At 47.4% G+C, this 24,559-nt stretch overlaps 1 protein-coding gene and 1 long non-coding RNA gene across 6 annotated transcripts; one reads left to right on the top strand and one right to left on the bottom strand.

Moving 5' to 3' along the window:
- The first annotated feature begins 1,130 nt into the window (after nucleotides 1-1,130).
- Nucleotides 1,131-14,933, top strand: LOC148656747 (uncharacterized). Of its 4 annotated transcripts, none has more exons than XM_088642569.1 (6): nucleotides 1,131-1,266; nucleotides 3,332-6,340; nucleotides 8,236-8,570; nucleotides 8,986-10,884; nucleotides 11,459-12,384; nucleotides 13,367-14,933. In XM_088642569.1, the coding sequence occupies exons 2-6, from the start codon at nucleotides 6,264-6,266 to the stop codon at nucleotides 14,438-14,440; spliced, it is 4,311 nt and encodes a 1,436-aa protein (XP_088498695.1). In that variant the 5' UTR covers nucleotides 1,131-1,266; nucleotides 3,332-6,263; the 3' UTR covers nucleotides 14,441-14,933. The 4 variants fall into 4 exon arrangements, with proteins under 4 accessions (XP_088498695.1, XP_088498696.1, XP_088498697.1 ...); XM_088642570.1 differs by having other exon boundaries at nucleotides 3,332-5,738; XM_088642571.1 differs by lacking the exons at nucleotides 1,131-1,266; nucleotides 3,332-6,340 and having other exon boundaries at nucleotides 7,880-8,331; nucleotides 8,451-8,570.
- Nucleotides 6,774-24,281, bottom strand: LOC148656748 (uncharacterized). Of its 2 annotated transcripts, XR_015940811.1 has the most exons (4): nucleotides 23,388-24,281; nucleotides 18,558-22,968; nucleotides 17,942-18,138; nucleotides 6,774-7,884 (listed from the first exon to the last, which is right to left on the bottom strand). It is a non-coding gene; the product is annotated as an uncharacterized LOC148656748 (long non-coding RNA). The 2 variants fall into 2 exon arrangements; XR_015940810.1 differs by having other exon boundaries at nucleotides 18,558-24,281.
- Nucleotides 24,282-24,559: the final 278 nt, after the last annotated feature.

Here is a 24,559-nt window from a genome sequence, read left to right on the forward strand (position 1 = left end):
AAGTGTCATCCTTATAATGAGACGTTAGTCTGAGGTCCTGAGTACTGGATCATTAGAAATCCCAGGACTGTTTGTAAGAGTGGTGCTGTTAACAACAGTGCCTTGACCAAGCTCCACTCTGGACGAGTACGGTCTGTCTTCCCCTTAGCTCTTTGGGTCACCCATAATTCACCTGGTGGGGTTTTTCTCTCCTGCCCCTGATCTATGTGCAGTGGGGCCACACTTCAATAGGGGGAGAATTAGATCCTCTCTTTTTGTAAAGCATTTGGGCATCCTTAGGCATGAAATTGCTATACAAACGTGTAGAGGTATATACATGTAAGGAATTATGATGATGTTGTACGTGTAGTACATCATATTGAAAGCAGAGTAAAGTGCAGTAAAAGAAAGTATGGTGACATTCAGGAATAGATTGGCCAAGCACAGGCCAGTGTGAAAAAGCAGTGTAAGTTCATTGATGGTTTACAGACCTGAAGACATGCCGTGTAATATTATTATGGTGATATTTTATCGTGTAGTTCTAGCATAGTGTTATTTCAGATATGATCATATCTCTTGCTTATTTATGATCTACTTAGGAGACGGGACACAGACAACTCCAGGAATTCTCAGTAGATTTCCTCACAACTGTATAAACCAGTTTGGTAAAGTCCCTGACTTGGTTTGATGGGGAATTTCCCTGGAATGGTGACAGGCATGTGCCAGGCACGCCTGCCTATCACTGACCACTGCCGGGGCCTGACTAACCAGAATCTCTCTGTGTTCTCTCAAGGAGACATTACACAAAGGGTGGTGGGAGTGTGGAACAAGCCGCCCGACCACACTGTTGAAGGTTGAAGGTTACATCCCAGTACACAACAGTAACAAGTTACTGTTGAAGATTACATCCAGGTTTCTTTCAAGAAACAGGTGGATAAGAGTCTCTTAGTCGTTACTTTTCTGATGTTTTGTTTTTCTTCTGGTTTTTAAGGTTTTGGTTTCTAACTCATGGTAAACACTATGACTGTTCCCACAAACCCCGGTCAAGGCCAGATCACAGCAGAAGTGAGCCTGTAGAGAGGCGGGGCTGTTGCTCAGGGGGCAACAGTAAGAGAAGAAGAGGGCGGGGAAATACGGTGTGAAAACAGAAACAGGAGGCCTGATTGGATCCAAGGCTCTCCTCACAGTGCGAATATAAAACCCTGCGATGGGAGAGAGGCAGACAGACAGAGACAGAGGCAGCAATCACAAAGGATGGCGACTGACATTTCGCATTGCTTTACCCAGGTATGTGAGTTATACGTCTGAAAAAAAATCTTTAATTCCAATTTCCAGCTTTCCAGTTCTGGCTTTTTGCTCTGTTCATTACAGTGTTTCCTGGCTTCCAGCTCTCCTTCACTCATTTCAGATCATTGTGATAATTAGACGCACTCTGTTAATGCTTTTCTTCACTGAATTCATGAATTCGAACACACGAACACAAGACAGATCACCGATGAGAGGGGACATTCGGCTCATCTAGCCTGTTCGGATGTTAGTAGTTAATTGATCTCAGGATTTTATTCAGCCATTTCTTGAATCGGCTTCAAAAACCTGGTCCACACTCCCACCACCCTTTGTGTAAAGAAGAGCCTCCTGTACTCAGTTTCAAATACTCCGACAGATGGCTCTGGCCTTTAGTGCCTACATTATCATTGTCAAATTGATGGTATTATTGTCCGGAAAAAAGTACAGTGCTGTAAAATGTCTTTATCGATTTACACAGGCGACAGGAGAGTCCTTTGTCCTTTAATGGTACGATCTCAGAGACGGGCAGAGAGCAAGGGAGAGAGAATGTAGCAGTAGTTCACACACAGTCCAGAAGGCAGAGAAATGAAAACATGTAAATAAAAAGACAACTTCGGCTCTTCATATAGGTACAAGAGAAATGAGGTAACGATGACAGAAATTTAAAGCTATAAAATCCTATAATTAGAATAATTACATGCCAAATATAGTATGCAATCTAAATACATACCGTATATTAGGGTATTTAAAATACAGCAAAGGAATAATTACCTTTTAACTAACGTATAAATAATGTACTGTTGATCTCATTACCTGTATACGCTGTACTGTTTAAGACACAGTAAATGATAAACGCAGTGAAGTCACTCGGGTGCTTTCCCGACACGACTGCATCCGGGTTCCTCACAGTTTCCAGCAGATGCGCGCGAGGGGGCGCAGAGGTCAGGTGCGCGTGGGCGAAGTGAAAGTGAAAGTGACTCGGTGCCCGTCACGGTCTTTCGCGACACGCAGCGGGCGCAGGGCAGGGATACGCTGGACAAGACCACACCACACCACACCAGGGTCGGTTCGTCCAGGAGCCCATTCACCTGCCAGCTCGTCTTTCTGTCGCAGTTAGAGCGACACAAGCGGTCCCACCAGAGGGACTGGGTTGGGTCGAGTCTTCATCCCCTGCTTGCTAAAAAACGGTTGTAAAATTGACAATCATTGAGACCTCTTAATTATTGGATTGTATTGCTTAGAATTGTATTCTTAGAAGAATTAAGTTTATTAAAAAAACAGCTTGTCTTTGGACTGTGGGAGGACGTCATCCACATGAACCCAATGAGAAAATGCCAACTCCTCACAGATAGCCCTCCAGGAACTGAACCCAGGGCCCCAGCTCCCTGAGGCAGCAGTGCTGATGTGCCAGCTGATTTTATTCAGGCAAAGACATTAGATGTCTTTTTAGAGCTGGGGTTCCTCATACTGGTCCTGGCTAATTCTGCCAGTTTTAATTTCTCTGATTCTGCCCCCAGTCCATGTGTTCAAAAACACAGCAAGCATTTTATTCCGGCAATAGTCTCTCAGCACGCCTGTACAGACAGCTGCAAGCGGGTGTTGAGCTCTTGATGAGCAGACACGGGTGGGAATGAGCCTTTCGCACACTCTCGCACACTCTCGCACACTGACACCTCTTCTCCAGAGATCCGGTCCACCGCACCTCGGCGGACACACCTGTGTCAGGCCAGCTCTGCAACCCGGAAGCTGACACAGGGTTGAAACCACATACTGTAGAAAAAACCCTTTTGACTATGAAACAGCTGCAAGCGAATTGAATTATCTTCATTCCTGAGCTCACGTATAGAACGGATCTCAATTCACCTGGGATCAAGAACCCAGAGCAGCCAGTGCTCTTCCCGGAGACCCCAGGACTGGGGGAGCCACCTACTTTACACAGTTTGGCAGCTAATTAACATTCCTGCCCACAATGCCCGGCGCCAGCGTGCTCCTGACGGACACCGCGGCCCTCAGAGGTGTCCTCGTGAGGTCAGTCTGTCTATAACCTGTCTCCCTGTATTTGCAGCACCCTCCACACTGGAGGAAGGGCAGTTCGCCGTCGGTCCACTCCAAGGACGGTCTCCCACCCGTGTTATGTGAGAAAACCGAACTTCCTGACTACCTGCGCCCAGTCTGCCACACACACCTGAAGATGTGCGATAAAGAGCCCCTGACCCCACAGCAGCCACTAGGGGGCACTGTGTCGGTCAAGGTCATCGTCGGGAACAGTGGGAAGAGCCGGGAGCTGGAGCTGCTGCGCTCCGACACTGTGGGCCGGCTGCTGGAGAAGCTGCGGGCGGAGCTGCCGGATCTGGGTCCCGATGTGTCGCTGGCCCTGCGGGGGAAGCCTGTCAGACCGGAGCAGTGCCTGGGGCAGCTGGGAAACTGCAGCAAACTCCAGTTCATCATCTTCCACCGCTGCCACGGGGGCTAGAGAGAGAGAGACGAGGAGCGGGACGGCTTGAATTCGCTACTCCTCGCCCTTCTTCTGCGCATGACGAAAATACCTGTAGTTTAATTCGCAAGCCACAAACTAAGGCCTTGTCATCCTGTAATTAAAGCACTCTTTGTAGCCGGAACTGGTCCTGAGTCGGAATGATTTCACTTTCAAACACATACAAAGACAAGTGCAGCAGCAGGGAACCCTAGCTGACTCCGGGAGAGCACGACGACAGCAAGGAAAACGAGCCCAGTGAGATCAGGGTACAAGCACAGTGCAGTGCAGTAAACCCAAGTGAGATCAGGGTAAAACACAGTACAGTGCAGTGAACTGGGCCAGTTCAGTCTCTGAGAGCCCCAGTCCTTCAGTCAGGACTGTAGATCAAAGTTAATCTGCATTCCTAGTTACTGAGATAGTAACTGAGTCAGTTCATTCTCCACAGAAACAATACACCTGTTAATATATGAATTTTTTTTTTATTTTCACCTCCTAGGAAACCTAAGGTTGCTGCTAGAAGAGGTGTTATTGGGGCCAGCAGGGCCTGTGGTCTGTGTCGGTCCTCATGGCCCAATAGAGTGTCGGGGACACTCTACCGTAAAAGGGTGCCGTCCTTCGGATGAGACGTAAAACTGAGGTCCTGACTCTCTGTGGTCATTAAAAATCCCAGGGTGTTTCTTGAAGAGTAGGGGTGCTACCCCAGCGTCCTGGCCAAATTTCCCCCTGGCCTTTACCAATCATGGCCTCCTGATAATCCCCATCTCTGAAGTGGCTTCATCACTCTGTTCTCCTCTCCACTGAGAGCTGGTGTGTGGTGAGCGTTCTGGTGCACTTTGGCTGCTGTTACATCATCCAGGTGGGGCTGCACACTGGTGGTGGTGGAGGGGATCCCCACTACCTGTAAAGAGCTTTGAGTGGTGTGTCCAGAAAAGCGCTATATAAGTGTGAGAAATTATTATAATGCTGTGAGAAATAGAAAGTTAAGACTACCGAGTACACATAATGCACTGTAGCACCACCTGCTGGACATTCGGGTGTAAAGCTCACCAAGAGAAAAAGCGATCAAAACTTCAAAGTCTCTGTAAACACGTTGGACTGCGACATCTTGTCTCTCCGATTAAAGGAAGTGGCTTTGGAAGGTTTGCTTGTCTTTGCTGTGAAGAAAATGGAAACATTACGGAGTTACAAATGGGTTGAGGCCACATCAGCAAATCCAGTCTGTCTGCTAGTTAGCAGCTAACTGATTCAAAGTTCCTCCAGCCGGTTCTTGAGAGAAGCCAGGGTATCGGCTTCAAGCACATGGCTGATCCACACTTCCCACAACATGGCTGCGCAGCTTGATCCACACTCCCACCACTTTTTGTGTAAACAAGTGCACCCTGTTCTCAACTTGCATCCTCTGGTTCTTCGTGTGACATTTCCAGTCATCCCTGAACTGGAACGATTTCCTTCTCTCCAGGCTCTCCAGGAAATGTTTGGAAACCGTCAAATAAATCAGATATAGTCCTGTGATTGTTCAGGTCAGAAGGGATACGGAGAGAAAGAAAAAGGAGCAGATTCCCATCTTCTCTCTGCACACAGGCGTTTCGTTCAAGCAGAAGTGTGGAGCAGTGACCAGGGCCTCTGGTCTCAGACGTGCATAGTTGTGGGTTTGAATTCCAAGGCATGAACAGCTGCCAAGCCACTAAACTCAGATTATCCCTCCACAAAAGTCCAGCTGTATGCCATACACAACACTTTTGAATATCTCACGATTCACACATCAGGAGGATCGGGACTTCTGGTGTTGGCTCTGATTGATTAATAATGCCTGCCAGGCCATGAAAGTCGAGACAGATAGACTCAGCCCTGCTAGAGACCCTTGTTCACAGAAACTGGAAAGGCCAGTGTGCCACTGTGCCATCGGGCTTCTCTGTCTTTGTCAGAAGGGGAACGGTAGCTGGACAGGACCTAGAGCAATCACATGAGCTCCCCACTCTCTCTCCTGGCTTCACTGGTGTGTCTTGACAGTATTTATATGGAGCTCAGCACAGCTGGGTTACACAGTGCCAGTGGGGGGACAACAGGGTTGTGAGGTGCTGCTGGCACAGTGAATGATTTGTTACAGGTGGGCTCCATTGCAGCTAATTCTCTTAGTTTAGGGGTCCTAAATTAGAAACTTGGATAGGGGAACCAGCAAGAGAATGGGCAAGAGGATTTTATGTGGGGTGGGAGAAACAGTTATTTGTATTTCTCTCTCACATTTTATTATGCCTGAATGAAATAATCTCTCGCATAAATAATCGGCCGTCCTGCTGACAGTACGCTTGACTGTTCAAAATGGCAATGGCTTGACTGTCGCATGTTCTGTGACGTCAGCTGCAAGTCCCTTATTATTACCTATGGTTTCTGGCCGTAAACCCAGCCCCTCGCACTGCATTAGTGCCGCCCCACCGTGTCTATAATTGGCAGAGGCTCACAGACCGACGTCCAAGTTACCCAATCAAAGATACGATCTTTACTTACTGCATGTGACTAACCAATGAGAGTTGGCCTGTATTTTAAACATGTGAGAGAGTTTTGCTTATGTGGAAAATGTTTGGTTGTCTGTTGTAAGCGGTGAGTATAAATCTCCGTTATTTCTATACATATGCTCGATAACCATCTCTGTTTGGGTTGGGGGGTGCGGCAGAAAACATTTGAGAAGCTCCGGTGTCACAGGAAGGTTGTATTTTGTTTTAAACACGCGTTTTTAACTTGTTTGGATCTTCATCCGGTTTGATTCAGGCAGGAGTGTAGCATTCCCTCTTGGAATTACGCGGGATGAAACGTTTAAATCGCGTTAAATACAGCAGACACAGGAGGCGGTTGTCAGTAGAGATTAAGCAGATGCGCGCCTTACCTGTTCATTGAACGGTATCTTTTAAACCACGCCGGCTGGCACTTTCAACGCGTTTTGGTGAATGTAGTATCCCAATTCCACCGTAAGAAAGGCGAGTTTATGGCTGATGATGCCCGTGCAGACTCCACAATAAACTTCGCCAGGTTTGATAATTAAACGTATTTTATTCACGTTCACTTTGTTTTAGTCAACAAACGAAGAGAAGTTTTCCACAATGCCACAACTGTCCCTCAAAGCTCGAGTAAACTACACAAGCACATCAGAACCGTTGCGCTCTCATTTCCTCTCAGTTTTTTGAAAACTAAAACTTCCAGAATTTACATTAATGAACATCGGCGATTGGCCGTCTTCGCACTTCACGTAAATAAAACAACGTGGTTTTCACATAATGAAACATCAACATATTTGCAGGATTATTTTAAAGGGAATAAAACCAAATTAAAACATCCCATGGCTCCTCCAGTGAAGATCTCTTAAGCTCAGAGGTTTTCAGTGTAATAGAGGTGTACCCGTCGAGCTGCAAGAGCTTCAAGAGTGTCTGTACTTCCCACAGGAGACAGGGTTTTGTAGTGACACGGAGCGTGCATGTCACCCGTCCCTTCGTGTAATTTGGTTTCTACTCGGGTTTGTCACAAGATGCGCAGATGTACAGTTTGACCAAGATAAGCGCCCGGCGTGATCAGCTCTGGTCCCAGCCGGGCTGTGTCAGTAACGGCCGGGTGTATCGTAAAACGGCTGATGCTTACACCGTGCATTTAACTCTCGGATGCGGCTTGAAACGTGCCCGCCTGGTAGTCAGTTAATCGGTCGCCGGATCTCACCCAGCTGTTTCTTGAAAGAGGAATCGTCTAGTTGGCGCCGTTGCCGTGAAGGAGGGCTCAAAGCTGGACTCATTCGCACAAGGATGCTCACCGTTACAGCATGGCGTTGAGTAAAAAAACCTACATATTTATTAAAGAGGAATATTACCATGCACTACGTGGGTACGTGGTTAATAAAGGCATTTTTTTATCATTCCGTTTCTCCCAGTTTCCCGTGTTTTTCGCAGTCCGAGGTAAGTCTGCTGTGAGAGGAGTGTCTCTCTCCGGGGGGGACTGCAGGAGTACAGGGGTCTGTCACCGGGGGTAGCTGAACGAAGAGGAAAACTTCAGTCTCTCATGTCGTGCGTGTCTGGTCGTCCCCCCACCAGGACCCCCTGGTCGAGGGATCCCTGCTCCTCCTCGGTGTGGCTGCCCTGGGCTTCCCCCTTCACTCTCAGACCCTGCAGTCGGTTAATAAAAATCAACTATTTTATATAGCGCCTTTTTAGGTGGCTTCTCAAAGCGCTTTACAGGATGACAACAACAATAAATAAGAAGAATACACAAGATAAAACACAATTACAATACACAGAGGAGGCCGTGGATGGTGGTACTAAGAAAAGCAGAGGGGTGAAGAGTGGGACCAGTTTAGTAAAGGCTTTCCTGAAGAAGATAATAGTCTGGTTAATAATCAGGTATTACAAATGCAGACAACTGTCCTTCCGAAGTGGCTTACATTCCCAAGCTCCGCTTTAAAATCTGCTGGAGGAGACTTCTTCCTCTCACGTGACCCCTGACCCCCTCTCTTCCAGGTGTGCCAGTCTGGGAGGAGAGACGGGGTGGCACGGGGTGGCACCGACACAAATGGAGTCTGTGCACTCCTGCCAGACCTCGGCGCCCCCGATCAGGTGGGTGGTGTCGGAGAACGGGGAGCTGCGGATTGAGGCGGACCCCGGGGGAGGCGGGGGAAGAGAAGGGGTAGCCCTGCCCAGGGGCCCTCCCAATCCTGCCTCCGCTCCTGTCCCAGGCTGCCTCAGCGGGCTGACGGCCACCCCCAGCAGGACCCCTGCAGTTCGGACGGTACCGATGCAAGTCGCCTCCCCCATCCCGCGGGCCCTGCAGCTGCCCAGCACGTGCTTCTCCAGAGGTGACCGTCTCACAGCAGGGCTGTTCTCAGTCCTCCTCTTCCCTCTCATGCTCCATCTCTGCCTCAATAATAAATGAGAAATGCCTGTTGTGTTTTTTATTTCTGCTCGTCACTTTTCTCTCTCTAACTCCTGCTCTCCTTTCAGACCTTAGAATTTCTCATCCCCGAATGCCACTGGGGTGAAGTCTCTCCTGTGTCTCCACTTTCCCCTCTTCTTGCTGGTGACCCAGGCTGACCTTTGACCTTTGACCTCTGAACTTGCATTCCTTTCCGTCTTTGTCTCCTCTTGTCCTCCCTCCCCTCTCCCTTCCCCTGGTTTCTGACTCTGGCTTTCCCACTTGCCTGTTGCTCTTTCTTGCCTCCTGTCTCTGCTCTTCTTCTGGCTCACCCAGCCTTCCTCTTCCTCTCCTCACAGGGGATCCTGCTGCACTCGGAAACCTCAGATCAAGCTCTGGCTTGGCCGAAACGGAGATGCACCCGCAACCTCCCCTGCCTCTCCCTTCTGCCCTGGCTGTAGCTGTAGCCCACTCTGAGAGGGGGTCCTTGCCATACCAGGCTCTTCAGGGCAAAGGTCAGCCGGAGGTTGGGGAGACGACGCTGGTGCAAATCAAGGAGGAGGGAATTAAGAAGGAAAGTGGGGAGCTGGAGTGTGCCCTACAGAGGGAGGAACATCCAGAATTGGAATTGGGCTCCGTCAAGGAAGAGGAGGAGGGAGAAGGACAGCTGTTTTCCGATTCCCTCCCGGTGCCCAAGAAAGAGGAGGAGGGTTTCAGACCAATCCAGGACCCTGCCTGTATCACTCCAGTAGGGGGCGCTGTGGAACAGGTTTTTCCCACCCAGACCTCCGCCCAGCCAGAGATCCGGCATGTACCTCCCCAAGCCACAATTCCTGACGCTGGACCACGCTTCCCTTTAGTTATCCACTATGTCCGGATTCTGAATAAACGCCCTGTGTCTTCCAGCCAAGACTCTGTTCAGCCTGGACCCAGACCTGCGGGACACAGCTCTGCCTCTCGACAATCTGCTTTCAGGAGCAGAGAAGCATGTAACCCTAATCCTGCTAATGTCCCTTGCTTACCTGGTGCAGATGTATCCCAGGGGAGCTCAAAGCAGCCACTTCCAGAATCTTCCCAAACTAGAGGCGAAATCTCCAGTCCATCACCGGGAGATCTGCTGGCTCTTCGGACAGGGAGCGTGTCCGACAAGCAGAGGGGTGACCCCGAGACTGACGCTTGCTTTGAAGAGCCAGATGGGAGCTGCATGGAGACCCCACAGCTGGGCTGGGCTCCAGGTGTTGGTGTAACTGTGACCTTGCTTAGCTCAAAAGGTGTACCAGGACAAAAGAACTCCCCTACCGCTCCTGTCTCTCACCCCAGCAACGCAAGCAGGGTGTTAAAACTTGCGAAGTCCTCTCTGAATTGTGATGCCGAGTGTGCTGCGTCAGTCAACGGAATTGAAAGGATCTGTAGATCACAGCTGGATTACAGGTTCAGCAGCTCTGCACCTGCCACCGAGGTCTGGGGTTTTCTAGGTGCCTCTTCTGGGGATGATGGCAATCCACAAGGGGAGAGCACCGGAGTCTCACCCTCCAGGAGAAACAATGGCAAAGGGTCTGGTCACGAGGTTGGCTCGGAATTGGAGGAATGTTCCAATTCCAACTCTAACCCGGACGACGGGGGCCCAAATACCGGAGAGAGAGAAGGGCCGAATCTCCCAAAATCGTCATCTCGGAATGACCACCTCAGAGGGAGGAATGATCCATTGTCCAAAGCCCTCCTTCCTAGCGGAGCTGCTGCTCCTCTGCAATCTGCCCCAAACAATCGGAGAGAGGAGCAAGTGCCATCTGGTTGGGTCGACAAGATGGCCAAAAAACAAGGGCCTGATGTAGCCCTGACTTCAGAAAGAGGTAACAGTGGGATCGTCCATTCGGAGCAGATGGCTCCCATCAAGAGGGAAACACAGGGCCCTGACTCTAACAGCCATTGGATCCCTGATACCCCAGACGCTGCAAGGCTAAAGTTGGACAACAAGATGGAGGATGAGGTTTCCCAAGGGGAAACAGGGGGTGTAGACCACAGAGTCACCCCAAAGACTGAGGATGTGAGCTTTTCCAGAGAGGTGAAAGAAGGTTGCCAGGCTGCACAAGAGATGGATAGGGGTGCACTACTGCCAGTGGAAAGTGGGGAGACCAGGGAACCCCCAATGAAAAAGGAGGATGAGGGTGACCAGGATGTTGGCGAGAACCCTTCGGCTATCGTGGCGCAGGCTAAGCACAGCGAAACAGGAACCCCGATCACAAGTGCTGCAGCTACAGGTAGGTCACGATTAGACAGTCCTGATTTAGCCAACCTGAAACTTGCGTCCTGTTCAGAGTGTGAACTGACACAGTTAATCCGACCCATTTCCCAGGAGGGTATTCCATCTGGGAAATGGGTCGGATTGCCTGTGTCAGTTCACACTCTGGACAGGACGTAAGTTTCAGGTTGGCTAAACTCACACATGTATCTGAGCAAAGCTGTGTTTTCAGGTCTCCTGCAGACAGCGTACCCTCTCTACGGCCTGCAATTAGCATAATCAGAGGACGATTAGACTGATCTGCAGTGAGAGTGTGTTTGTACAGAATGCAGCACACAATTCCACCAACAGAAATGATTAAATCTAGAATAGTAGCTGTTTTAGTGTTTGTTCGTGGAGCTGGCCTTAGTAATCAGAGACGTAGACTGACATTCAGGGGGGCTGTCACTTTCCCTCTTACAGAAGGGACTCTCTGTGGAGGGCTGCGTGTGTCGGAGCGCCTGCTGGCCGAGAGAATGAGCTGTGAAAACTCTTCTGGCTTCTTGTGCGTGGGACTCTGTTCTCGTGCTTCCTCCCTGTTGCTCTGTCCACAGCCCCGAAGACTTCCACGCCCGCCTTGCCTCTCGCCTGCCCTCTCTGCAACGAGGGCCTCTGCGGAGACGCAGAGCTCCCCCGGCACCAGAGGAACTGCCGCAGGCAGCAGCTGCGCGCCGAAACCCTCCGCGCCCGCCCCGCCGTCACCCGCCGGGCCGCTCACGCCAAGACCAAACAGGAACCCACCACCCCCACGGCATCCCCTCCGCTCGGCAGGCCGGCGTCTCGGGCCCGCGGGCGGTGCAGCCAGGCGCCGGCAGCTCTGAAGAAGCCCCGGCACGGGCCTGGGGAAGGGCGAGGGAGCGAGAGGGAACAGGGAGGAGGAGCAGCTGGAGCAGAGGCGGTGGGACGAAGAGGGGACGAGGAGAGGCCGGGAGAGGAGGAGAGGAAGGACGGAGGAGCAGAGGCGGGAAAGCAGGGACTTGCCCTGCACTGCTGCCCTCAGTGCCCCAAAACACTCCACGACTTCAGGTTGTTCCAGAGGCACCTGATGGTCCACGGAGATTTGGCAGCGGCGTCGGGAGTTGAGGAGAGCGCCGAGGGCACCTGGAAGCGACCGTACCGTCGCGCCGACTGCCCAACCACCTTCCTGCATGCCGCCTCGCTGGACAGGCACGCTCTCCTCCGCGCAGGGAAGCAGCCCTTCGCCTGCGAGGCCTGCGGACGGCACTTCCGGAAGGCGGCCCACCTCCGGTTGCACCAGAAGTCCCACCCGGGAGGGGCGGAGACAGCGGGCACGGAGGGCGGCGGCCGGCTGGGGGCAGGGCCTGCGTTTCCCCACTGCTGCGATCAGTGCGGGAAGGTCTTCCGCAGGGCCAGACACCTGTACCGCCACATGAAGATCCACACCGGGCACAAGCCTTGTGTCTGCTCCGAGTGCGGGAAGAGATTCCGGGACTCCGAGCGCCTGCGGCGGCACGAACGGGTGAGACCTGCTCTTTTGTCGTGCTCCGTCGTCACGTGCACGTCCCTCGTGTACGGAGTTCGAATGCCAAGTGTGCACATAGGCGTTCCTTTTTAGATTTTCAGAAGAATGTATGTGGAGTAAAAACGCTATGACTGACCTGAAGCAGAGGCCTGTCACTCTGTTAGCATGATTCGAACGAGAAGTCGTTGGCATATCACATAGGGGCCGTGGGCATGGGTGACATGGGGACGAGTAAATGAGATTGAATTGCTCTTCGACTACGTTTTGACTCCAATAATATAGTGCGGATTGGCTAGTAATTAATATTATATTGGTGAGTTAAAGGATGAATGTAGTTCATGCTTTAATTTTCCTGTAGTTATTGCAAATTTATTATTGGCAGGGGCCTGTGCTGGATAAATTAATAATAATATCACTAAACAGTCTACCGTGGACTTAACAACTCATTATAGACCATTAAAGCCGTATATAAATCCTTTAAAACTCCATTTTAAAGATTTGTTATGTGATTTTGGTGAGTGTTTGAATATAACTTTGTTCTAATGTTCTTGGAATAACAGTTGACATTCCTGATCTGTTTTATGCACTCGATTCTTGTCTAACACGGGAAGTAAAACGTTGCCACACAATTATACGGATTTAAAGGCAATCAAATGAAAAGTGAAATGGCTAAATTTCCTGTATATTCCAAAGACAAAAAATGAATTGAACTAAAACCCTTAATATATAGAACAAAATCGATTAGTTAATTAATTTAATTAATTAAACTGGCAGACAAAAATATGACTAAAATGACTTCCGTTTCGGTCAACAAAAAGAGTGTGACTAAAACCTGACTGTATCCCGTCCGCGTTTCAGTGGACCTGACTAATCCGACGACGCAAAAACGGAAGACGGTGAATTAACGCTGCGTACCTGCGTCGCGGGCGCGGTATTCCGTGCCCTGAGCGCTCTCTCTCTCTCTCGCTCTCCCCCGCAGGTGCACACGGGCGAGACCCCTTACCCCTGCCCCGACTGCGGCAAGCGCTTCCGCTTCTCGGGGGACGTGCGCAAGCACCAGCGCATCCACACGGGGGCGCTGCCCTACCAGTGCCCCCAGTGCAGCCGCCGCTTCCGCGACTCCAGCACGCTGAAGAAGCACCAGCTGACCCACTCGGGCCGCGCCCCCTTCCAGTGCCCCGACTGCGGCAGGCGCTTCAGCCAGGTGGGCAACCTCAAGCGCCACCGGCGGACCCACAGCGGCGAGGCGCCCTACCGCTGCCCCGACTGCGGCAAGGGCTTCAACCACGCCGACAACCTCAAGCGCCACGGCCGGGTGCACACGCCCGACTCCCTGCACCCCTGCCCCGACTGCGGCACCAAGTTCCGCAGCCTCTCCAAAGTGCGCGCCCACCGCAAGAGCCACGCCCAGCCGAAGTCCCTGGACTGCCCCCACTGCGGCAAAACCTTCCGGCGCTCTGGGGATCTGCGCAAGCACCAGCTGGTCCACAGCGGCGAGCGGCCCTTCGCCTGCACCGCCTGCCCCAAGAGGTTCGGCCACCTGGGCAACCTGAAGAAGCACCTGCTCATCCACACGGGGGCGCTGCCCTTCCGCTGCCCGGATTGCCACCGCGGCTTCAATCAGCTGGGCAACATGAAGAAGCACCGGCGCACGCACCAGCGCGGCGCGGCGAGGGCGGGGGCGGGGAAGGAGGAAGCGAGGGCTGCAGAGGCGGGGGCGGGGCCAGAGGAGGAAGCAAGGGCTGCAGAGGCGGGGGCGGGGCCAGAGGAGGAAGCAAGGGCTGCAGAGGCGGGGGCGGGGCCAGAGGAGGAAGCGAGGGCTGCAGAGGCGGGGGCGGGGCCAGAGGAGGAAGCGAGGGCTGCAGAGGCGGGGGCGGGGCCAGAGGAGGAAGCGAGGGCTGCAGAGGCGGGGGAGGGGCCAGAGGAGGAAGCGAGGGCTGCAGAGGTGGGGGAGGGGCCGAAGGAGGCGGGGCCGAAGGAGGCGAGGGCAGCGGAGGCGGGGACGGGGCTGGAGGAGGCGGGGCCGGCGGAGGCGGGGGCGGGCGCCGAATGAGATGGCGCAGGCCGGAGCAGACGTGACTCTGGGGCGTTCGGCTGAGGTTGGCCAGCAGGCGGCGCTCAGCTGCCTCTCTCCCCAGTTTATTCAAACCCAGAACCCCACTGTTTCCCAAAGCGACAGGATGTGGAAGCACAAGCAGAAAACTGGCATGTTGGGAGTAACACTGACACCGTTCTCACTGACTGGAAGTGAACTTGGTTCTTCAGATGCTCTACAGCAGAACCTGTAAGAGTTTGTCGTTACCGCCTTCGATGAGGCTTGTCTTGCAGGTAAAGAAGGAAATTCCTTTCTTTTTAAAGAAGGAAATGATGCATTGATCATTAAACACGAAATCCCATTGGACATTTGCACAGAGTTTCAGACACCTGTGTGTTGTCATGCCATGTCTGCCCCCTCTGCTTAGTTTTTTATGTCTCAATCAGTGTTTAATGGAATAAAACCACTTTTATGGAACTCTTTTCTTTGTAGTAAAGACATTTGACAAGCAGGGTAGTGGATGTGTCATACTTACAGCTTACAGTTTTTTTACAACATACTCTCACGTGAAGCAAGTCTCACAGATAAAACTCATTTGAGTTGATATCATTTGTTCATGTGACAGGTGTGGCTCTGCTCTGCCCCTTGCTGGGCGGTCACAGTCGCTCATAGGCCTAGAGACAGCGGCGAACTCCTCGTTGTGAAATGACCAAGTTCTCTGCGCGGTTCAGGTTTCAAGGGAGGGGTGATGTTACTTTTGGTAAAAGGCTCTGTACTCTGATCCTGTTGTATTCAGTGAGTGTTGTTTCTCAAAAGTAATCAAAATCAGGAATTTCAAGGTGAGTGTGATCTAAAAAGTAATTAAATATTCCCTTAATTAAGGGAATTGGCCTCAAATACTTTAGTTTCATATTATTACAAATAGGGAGTTATGAACATGGAAAAAAGTAGAGCATGATTAATAATAATTAAATGAAAAGGTTATTACCCCCACATGTCAGAAGCATGCCAAAAATATACCTGAGCAGTTCCTACAGCCTGAGGTGCCTGACTCATCCTGGTGAAAGAGTAAGAAATGAATTGCAAACACAAACTAAAGAACACACAATGTTCCTCATACAACATAAACATCATGCCTTAACAAGCCAAGAGAGATAATCCTGCTTTCTCAATTGAATCATATGACCTAGAGCTAAATCTCCCTTCCTATAAATCTGGAATCTCCCAATTGAATGGGGATTCATCTCAGTTCTGAAAATGTATTGCTAATCCTGAAGAGAATGTCCGACACCTGAGGATTCCACAATAATGGAAATCTGAGTTTCCTAAACAAAACAGCAAGCTGTTTTAAAAGTTGCAAATACGTAGCTAGAATTTGGTTTTTAAGGTTGATCCAAACAAGGTCCTCTGGCCTGACCTCTCTGTTTACTTCCTGCTTTTTCCCTCTCTGTCTCTGGTTGTCTCTTTTTTCAGTGTGTGAATGTTACCTGTTGTCATGATTAGAGTAATTCCCTCAAAAAGCCCTTTGTTTTTACTGGATGTGCAGCTGGGTAAACGATCCATTGTTTTTAGACTCTGAGAGTTTGTAACTATTAATACGGTTCTTTGTTGTTTGTTTTCAAGGGGTTACCTAGATTAATTTCCCAGTTCATTATAATCTCTTGAATACCTTACAATAGTAGTCACCCCCTTACTACATTGTGTTGAACTACAAATGAAATGCCAACTTTTGTTAAAATGCCTATTTTTAACCAAAACGGGAACACTCAGAGTGCCACTTTTATGGATGAAAAGACAATTAGAAATTAGAATCTAAATGCAAAGCAGATTCTCCATTACCTATAAAGCACTTTGAGCGGAGTGTCCAGAAAAGTGCTACATAAGTGTAATTATTATTATTATAGCAATTGCTATTATTAATCAATCATTTATTAATTATTCCATCATTTATTAGGTCAGTTGCTGATGATTTGGAGAGACCAATAACATCAAAGGAGATCTGATCAGAGTTATTACAACTAAAATGGAAAAAAAGGAAACAGAAAATTAACTGAATCTCATTGAATATGTGTCAGAATGTGAGTGTGGTTTTCTCTAAACTTCCTTTGTGGCTGTGCCTACAGACATTTCCATTACCTGGGCTGGCGTCAGTCTGCACTGAGCTTGTTCATGTCTAGGTGTTGCACAGGGCTGTGATAATGTACAGCGACTGAGACTGAGCTGCACTTATGTGATCTCTTACTGGATGGAAGGATACAAAGGTTGAATTGAGCTGTATTTGTGTGATTTTGCTGTACACCTAAATGGCACAGTGTACATGAATGTAACAAAAGGTTACAAATGATGATGACAAGGTCCGAACAGCTCAGATTTCATTTCATCTGACCATAAGATAAAGTTTCAGTTGTTGTTCCAATGATGTTGGTCAATTTTGAGTCAACTCCTTCTGTGGTTTGTCCCCAGAGGTTTATTCTTTGTAGTCCAGCTATGAATATCACAGTCATGCAGGCAGTTTGAATGGTTAATTTCAACACTTTGTATCCTAAAAATCCCAGTTGTGAGATGAAGCTGAAGGGAATGAAGTACACTGACAGGCTGAAGGACCTGAGTCTCTTTAGTCTGAAGGGAGTGTCCCACACTGACAGGCTGAAGGAACTGAGTCTTTTTAGTCTTAGAGAGGACCTAGCACAACTATTCAAAAGGCAACGAACCACAAGTGAAAACTGCTGGAAAGTACAGTTAAATGAGAAAAGGAAGCACAAAACAAACACGTTAAAGGGGCAAAAATGTTTGACCATCACTGTGCTAGTGTAGGACTGTCATAAAACCTTTTGACCACTAGAGGGAGCACATTACCAAGTCTTAAGATTGGTTGAAAATGCGAGAAAGACATTCCTCAATGTGTCCCTTTAAAACAACAACAGTTGAGTTAAAGTAAAATAAAATTAAAACAATGAATCCTTTAAAATGCTAACAGGCAGACAGCCTGCTTATTGCTGTAACCTGACCTGCTGGCAAGAACAATATCCATTCTCCCTAGTGATTGGTAATTATACACAGGTGGAACAGATCTTCCTTTAACAAGCATTGTCACAGCAACAAACACAGCTGATTGGCATGCGGAGTAGAGACTGTCATTTGCTGTGGTGTTTCTAGTGTGATGTCCAACACATTGGTGGGCACCAGTGTGATAAATTCACAACATAAAATAGAATGATAAAATGATATGGCCAGCAGCCATATCATCCTGCAACTCACAACTGGCAACCAACTGAAGCTCAGCAGGTGTGAGCTTGGCCAGTACCTGGAGGGTGAGACCTCCTGGGAAAAACTAAGGTTGCCAGCAGGGGGTGTTCACCCTGTGGTCTGTGTGGGTCCTAATACCCCATTGTAATTAAGGGGACACTATACTGTAAAAGAAGGCGCCATTCTTTGGATGAGATGTTAAACCGAGGTCCTGTCTCTGTCTGTGGTCATTAGAAATCCCAGTGTGTTTCTCGAAAAGAGAAGGGGTGTTACCTCGGTGTCCTGGTCAAATTTCCCCCTGGCCTTTACCAATCATGTCCTTCTAACAATCCCCGTCTCTGAACTGGCTTCATCACTCTGTTCTCCCCACTGAGAGCTGATGTGTGGTGAGAGTACTGGTGCACTATGGCTGCCATTGCATCATCCAGGTGGGGCTGCACACTGGTGGTGATGGAAGTGTAAGGAATACACTGTACAATAAGAGCAGATGTTATTTATCAACAGACAATCATGCAATAACATATTAAGTTCACCTCTCTGTCTTCGCTCTAGAAATCACTCTGCACTGCACAGCACTGGAGTGGAGACTCCACTCCAGGTCTTATCAACTGCAGAGTGTGCATGACCCATGCACAGTACCTATCAAGCCTGTTACCTTGTTTCAAAAGCACAATACACATAGAAATCATTAGAGTTAAAAAAATCACAAAGCCTAATCAACGCAGTGTGTAACAGAGCCAGCAGCCTGTAAAACCTAGACTGGTTCCATTTTAGGGAATCTGAGTTGCAGGCATTTCTAAAGCATTTTTCACCACATTTCAAATGATGTTAAAGTGTGCGAGAGAAAACTCAACATGTCCCTGCCTCCGTAGTTACATTCACTACTGACCTGAAGGAGAGACAAACATGCTGTTCTGTTCAGCTCTCAGCCTCTTTCAAAGCCTGAGGTTTCCATCAACTCACCCATCTGCACCACACTGCTGAGACACACTAGCAGGGACTCTTCACCAAAAGAGTGGTGAAGCTGAAAGGAACCTACACACATAATGAAAGATCACATATACAGAAGCATTAAGACCTGGTTGATAGTAAAACTGTGAAGAGGAACTTGTAAGTTTTAATTCCACTTTGAAAAAAAGGAAGATGGATTGTTTTTGGCTGAAGAGCCTCTTTGGGTGTGAGGAAGAGAGAAGAAGGAAGCAGGAATGTAAGGCATATGAGAGCAGAGAACAGCGTAGGAGAGAAATTACACACAGATGAAAAATAGGGCATTCAGCATGTCAAGCCTGTTGTTATTAGCTAATTAATCTGAGGATCCATTTCTTGAAAGAAGCCAGGGTATCGACTTCAACAACTGGATAACGTCTTCCAGATGTCCTTTAATACAGCCTTTCTGATCATTGTGAACTAATTTGGACCATCTAGCCAATGTGATCGCACCTTAGCATACATCCTAGTATCTGAGTAAATCAGTGAGATAGGCTGACAATACCCATATAACATGCATCTACAGTAACAACAGTATTAGCTTCTCACCAGTAATACAAAACTGTCTTTAGTTTTCATATCCTGCACACAACACTGCAATTTAGCATGTAATAAATTCGACAAGGAACAAGGAACAGTTTCAAGTGGCAAGTCAACAGCAATGGAATAAGCAGAGGTTAATTCTACAACGTAAAGAAGAATTGGGAAGTTTCAACTGTTGACCCTCTTAAGGTGTGAAGGAGAGAGGATGATAGCAGGGATATAAATCTGTGAGGGAGAAAAATAATAGGTAATAGGAATATAAATAAAGAGAAAATAACTTTTCAGAATCCACTCTGTATCGTTTTCAGTGCTCAGCATTTTAAGACCTTATTAACTGACCAAGTCTTGGTTAAAAGAGGCCTGCAGATGCTTTTGTCCAGAAGCCTCCACTATGTGAGATGCTATCTGCTCTCACTACGGCCACATCATTTCACAATAACTGTGATGGGGAAGAAGGCAAACCAGAGACCTGACAAGATCGGAGGCCAAAAAAACATGTATTTCAAGATCAAAATAAATTTCTTGGTAACATCTTCTTATAAGGCAGGAATGAGATGCCAAACACTGGACCAATATAAATGCTGTCGTGCTGACCTCAGCTGAACTCACTCTTCTCTCTGTGCTCAAGAGGTTCTGGGGTTTCGCTGTCTCTGCCTGGACTGTGCTGGGGCACATGGAAATCAAACAGGAAAGACTCTGGAAGAGTGACTCACCTGACTCCTGCTCTTGGTGAGTAAGAGCTGCAGATGAGCTCTGGGGCTGCCTCCATATCAAACCAGGAGGAGAGTAGACAGGACCTGGACTATAGACTCTGTAGTCCCCTGGGGCCAGTCTGGGGTGATCTGGGCTATAGACTCTGTAGTCAAAATCAGGAATTTCAAGGTGAGTGTGATCTAAAAAGTAATTAAATATTCCCTTAATTAAGGGAATTGGCCTCAAATACTTTAGTTTCATATTATTACAAATAGGGAGTTATGAACATGGAAAAAAGTAGAGCATGATTAATAATAATTAAATGAAAAGGTTATTACCCCCACATGTCAGAAGCATGCCAAAAATATACCTGAGCAGTTCCTACAGCCTGAGGTGCCTGACTCATCCTGGTGAAAGAGTAAGAAATGAATTGCAAACACAAACTAAAGAACACACAATGTTCCTCATACAACATAAACATCATGCCTTAACAAGCCAAGAGAGATAATCCTGCTTTCTCAATTGAATCATATGACCTAGAGCTAAATCTCCCTTCCTATAAATCTGGAATCTCCCAATTGAATGGGGATTCATCTCAGTTCTGAAAATGTATTGCTAATCCTGAAGAGAATGTCCGACACCTGAGGATTCCACAATAATGGAAATCTGAGTTTCCTAAACAAAACAGCAAGCTGTTTTAAAAGTTGCAAATACGTAGCTAGAATTTGGTTTTTAAGGTTGATCCAAACAAGGTCCTCTGGCCTGACCTCTCTGTTTACTTCCTGCTTTTTCCCTCTCTGTCTCTGGTTGTCTCTTTTTTCAGTGTGTGAATGTTACCTGTTGTCATGATTAGAGTAATTCCCTCAAAAAGCCCTTTGTTTTTACTGGATGTGCAGCTGGGTAAACGATCCATTGTTTTTAGACTCTGAGAGTTTGTAACTATTAATACGGTTCTTTGTTGTTTGTTTTCAAGGGGTTACCTAGATTAATTTCCCAGTTCATTATAATCTCTTGAATGCCTTACAATAGTAGTCACCCCCTTACTACATTGTGTTGAACTACAAATGAAATGCCAACTTTTGTTAAAATGCCTATTTTTAACCAAAACGGGAACACTCAGAGTGCCACTTTTATGGATGAAAAGACAATTAGAAATTAGAATCTAAATGCAAAGCAGATTCTCCATTACCTATAAAGCACTTTGAGCGGAGTGTCCAGAAAAGTGCTACATAAGTGTAATTATTATTATTATAGCAATTGCTATTATTAATCAATCATTTATTAATTATTCCATCATTTATTAGGTCAGTTGCTGATGATTTGGAGAGACCAATAACATCAAAGGAGATCTGATCAGAGTTATAACAACTAAAACAGAAAAAAAGGAAACAGAAAATTAACTGAATCTCATTGAATATGTGTCAGAATGTGAGTGTGGTTTTCTCTAAACTTCCTTTGTGGCTGTGCCTACAGACATTTCCATTACCTGGGCTGGCGTCAGTCTGCACTGAGCTTGTTCATGTCTAGGTGTTGCACAGGGCTGTGATAATGTACAGCGACTGAGACTGAGCTGCACTTGTGTGATCTCTTACTGGATGGAAGGATACAAAGGTTGAATTGAGCTGTATTTGTGTGATTTTGCTGTACACCTAAATGGCACAGTGTACATGAATGTAACAAAAGGTTACAAATAATGATGACAAGGTCCGAACAGCTCAGATTTCATTTCATCTGACCATAAGATAAAGTTTCAGTTGTTCCAATGATGTTGGTCAATTTTGAGTCAACTCCTTCTGTGGTTTGTCCCCAGAGGTTTATTCTTTGTAGTCCAGCTATGAATATCACATTCATGCAGGCAGTTTGAATGGTTAATTTCAACACTTTGTATCCTAAAGATCCCAGTTGTGAGATGAAGCTGAAGGGAATGAAGTACACTAACAGGCTGAAGGACCTGAGTCTCTTTAGTCTGAAGGGAGTGTCCCACACTGACAGGCTGAAGGAACTGAGTCTTTTTAGTCTTAGAGAGGACTTAGAGAGGACCTAGCACAACTATTCAAAAGGCAAAGAACCACAAGCGAAAACTGCTGGAAAGTACAGTTAAATGAGAAAAGGAAGCACAAAACAAACACGTTAAAGGGGCAAAAATGTTTGACTATCACTGTGCTAGTGTAGGACTGTCATAAAACCTTTTGACCACTAGAGGGAGCACATTACCAAGTCTTAAGATTGGTTGAAAATGCGAGGAAGACATTCCTCAATGTGTCCCTTTAAAACAACAACAGTTGAGTTAAAGTAAAATAAAATTAAAACAATGAATCCTTTAAACTGCTAACAGGCAGACAGCCTGCTTATTGCTGTAACCTGACCTGCTGGCAAGAACAATATCCATTCTCCCTAGCGATTGGTAATTATACACAGGTGGAACAGATCTTCCTTTAACAAGCATTGTCACAGCAACAAACACAGCTGATTGGCAGGCAGAGTAGAGACTGTCAGTTGCTGTGGTGTTTCTAGTGCGATGTCCAACACATTGGTGGGAACCAGTGTGATAAATTCATAACATAAAATAGAATGATAAAATGATATGGCCAGCAGCCATATCATCCTGCAACTCACAACTGGCAACCAACTGAAGCTCAGCAGGTGTGAGCTTGGCCAGTACCTGGAGGCTGAGACCTCCTGGGAAAAACTAAGGTTGCCAGCAGGGGGTGTTCACCCTGTGGTCTGTGTGGGTCCTAATACCCCACTGTAATTAAGGGGACACTATACTGTAAAAGAAGGCGCCATTCTTTGGATGAGATGTTAAACCGAGGTCCTGTCTCTGTCTGTGGTCATTAGAAATCCCAGTGTGTTTCTCGAAAAGAGAAGGGGTGTTACCTCGGTGTCCTGGTCAAATTTCCCCCTGGCCTTTACCAATCATGTCCTTCTAACAATCCCCGTCTCTGAACTGGCTTCATCACTCTATTCTCCTCCCCACTGAGAGCTGGTGTGTGGTGAGAGTACTGGTGCACTATGGCTGCCATTGCATCATCCAGGTGGGGCTGCACACTGGTGGTGATGGAAGTGTAAGGAATACACTGTACAATAAGAGCAGATGTTATTTATCAACAGACAATCATGCAATAACATATTAAGTTCACCTCTCTGTCTTCGCTCTAGAAATCACTCTGCACTGCACAGCACTGGAGTGGAGACTCCACTCCAGGTCTTATCAACTGCAGAGTGTGCATGACCCATGCACAGTACCTATCAAGCCTGTTACCTTGTTTCAAAAGCACAATACACATAGAAATCATTAGAGTTAAAAAAATCACAAAGCCTAATCAACGCAGTGTGTAACAGAGCCAGCAGCCTGTAAAACCTAGACTGGATCGCTTTTAGGGAATCTGAGTTGCAGGCATTTCTAAAGCATTTTTCACCACATTTCAAATGATGTTAAAGTGTGCGAGAGAAAACTCAACATGTCCCTGCCTCCGTAGTTACATTCACTACTGACCTGAAGGAGAGACAAACATGCTGTTCTGTTCAGCTCTCAGCCTCTTTCAAAGCCTGAGGTTTCCATCAACTCACCCATCTGCACCACACTGCTGAGACACACTAGCAGGGACTCTTCACCAAAAGAGTGGTGAAGCTGAAAGGAACCTACACACATAATGAAAGATCACATATACAGAAGCATTAAGACCTGGTTGATAGTAAAACTGTGAAGAGGAACTTGTAAGTTTTAATTCCGCTTTGAAAAAAAGGAAGATGGATTGTTTTTGGCTGAAGAGCCTCTTTGGGTGTGAGGAAGAGAGAAGAAGGAAGCAGGAATGTAAGGCATATGAGAGCAGAGAACAGCGTAGGAGAGAAATTACACACAGATGAAAAATAGGGCATTCAGCATGTCAAGCCTGTTGTTATTAGCTAATTAATCTGAGGATCCATTTCTTGAAAGAAGCCAGGGTATCGACTTCAACAACTGGATAACGTCTTCCAGATGTCCTTTAATACAGCCTTTCTGATCATTGTGAACTAATTTGGACCATCTAGCCAATGTGATCGCACCTTAGCATACATCCTAGTATCTGAGTAAATCAGTGAGATAGGCTGACAATACCCATATAACATGCATCTACAGTAACAACAGTATTAGCTTCTCACCAGTAATACAAAACTGTCTTTAGTTTTCATATCCTGCACACAACACTGCAATTTAGCATGTAATAAATTCGACAAGGAACAAGGAACAGTTTCAAGTGGCAAGTCAACAGCAATGGAATAAGCAGAGGTTAATTCTACAACGTAAAGAAGAATTGGGAAGTTTCAACTGTTGACCCTCTTAAGGTGTGAAGGAGAGAGGATGATAGCAGGGATATAAATCTGTGAGGGAGAAAAATAATAGGTAATAGGAATAGAAATAAAGAGAAAATAACTTTTCAGAATCCACTCTGTATCGTTTTCAGTGCTCAGCATTTTAAGACCTTATTAACTGACCAAGTCTTGGTTAAAAGATAGGCCTGCAGATGCTTTTGTTCAGAAGCCTCCACTATGTGAGATGCTATCTGCTCTCACTACGGCCACATCATTTCACAATAACTGTGATGGGGAAGAAGGCAAACCAGAGACCTGACAAGATCGGAGGCCAAAAAAACGTATTTCAAGATCAAAATAAATTTCTTGGTAACA

This window comes from Lepisosteus platostomus, chromosome 8 (assembly GCF_059453375.1).
Source record: "Lepisosteus platostomus isolate fLepPlt1 chromosome 8, fLepPlt1.hap1, whole genome shotgun sequence".
In the NCBI taxonomy this organism is placed as follows: domain Eukaryota; kingdom Metazoa; phylum Chordata; class Actinopteri; order Semionotiformes; family Lepisosteidae; genus Lepisosteus; species Lepisosteus platostomus.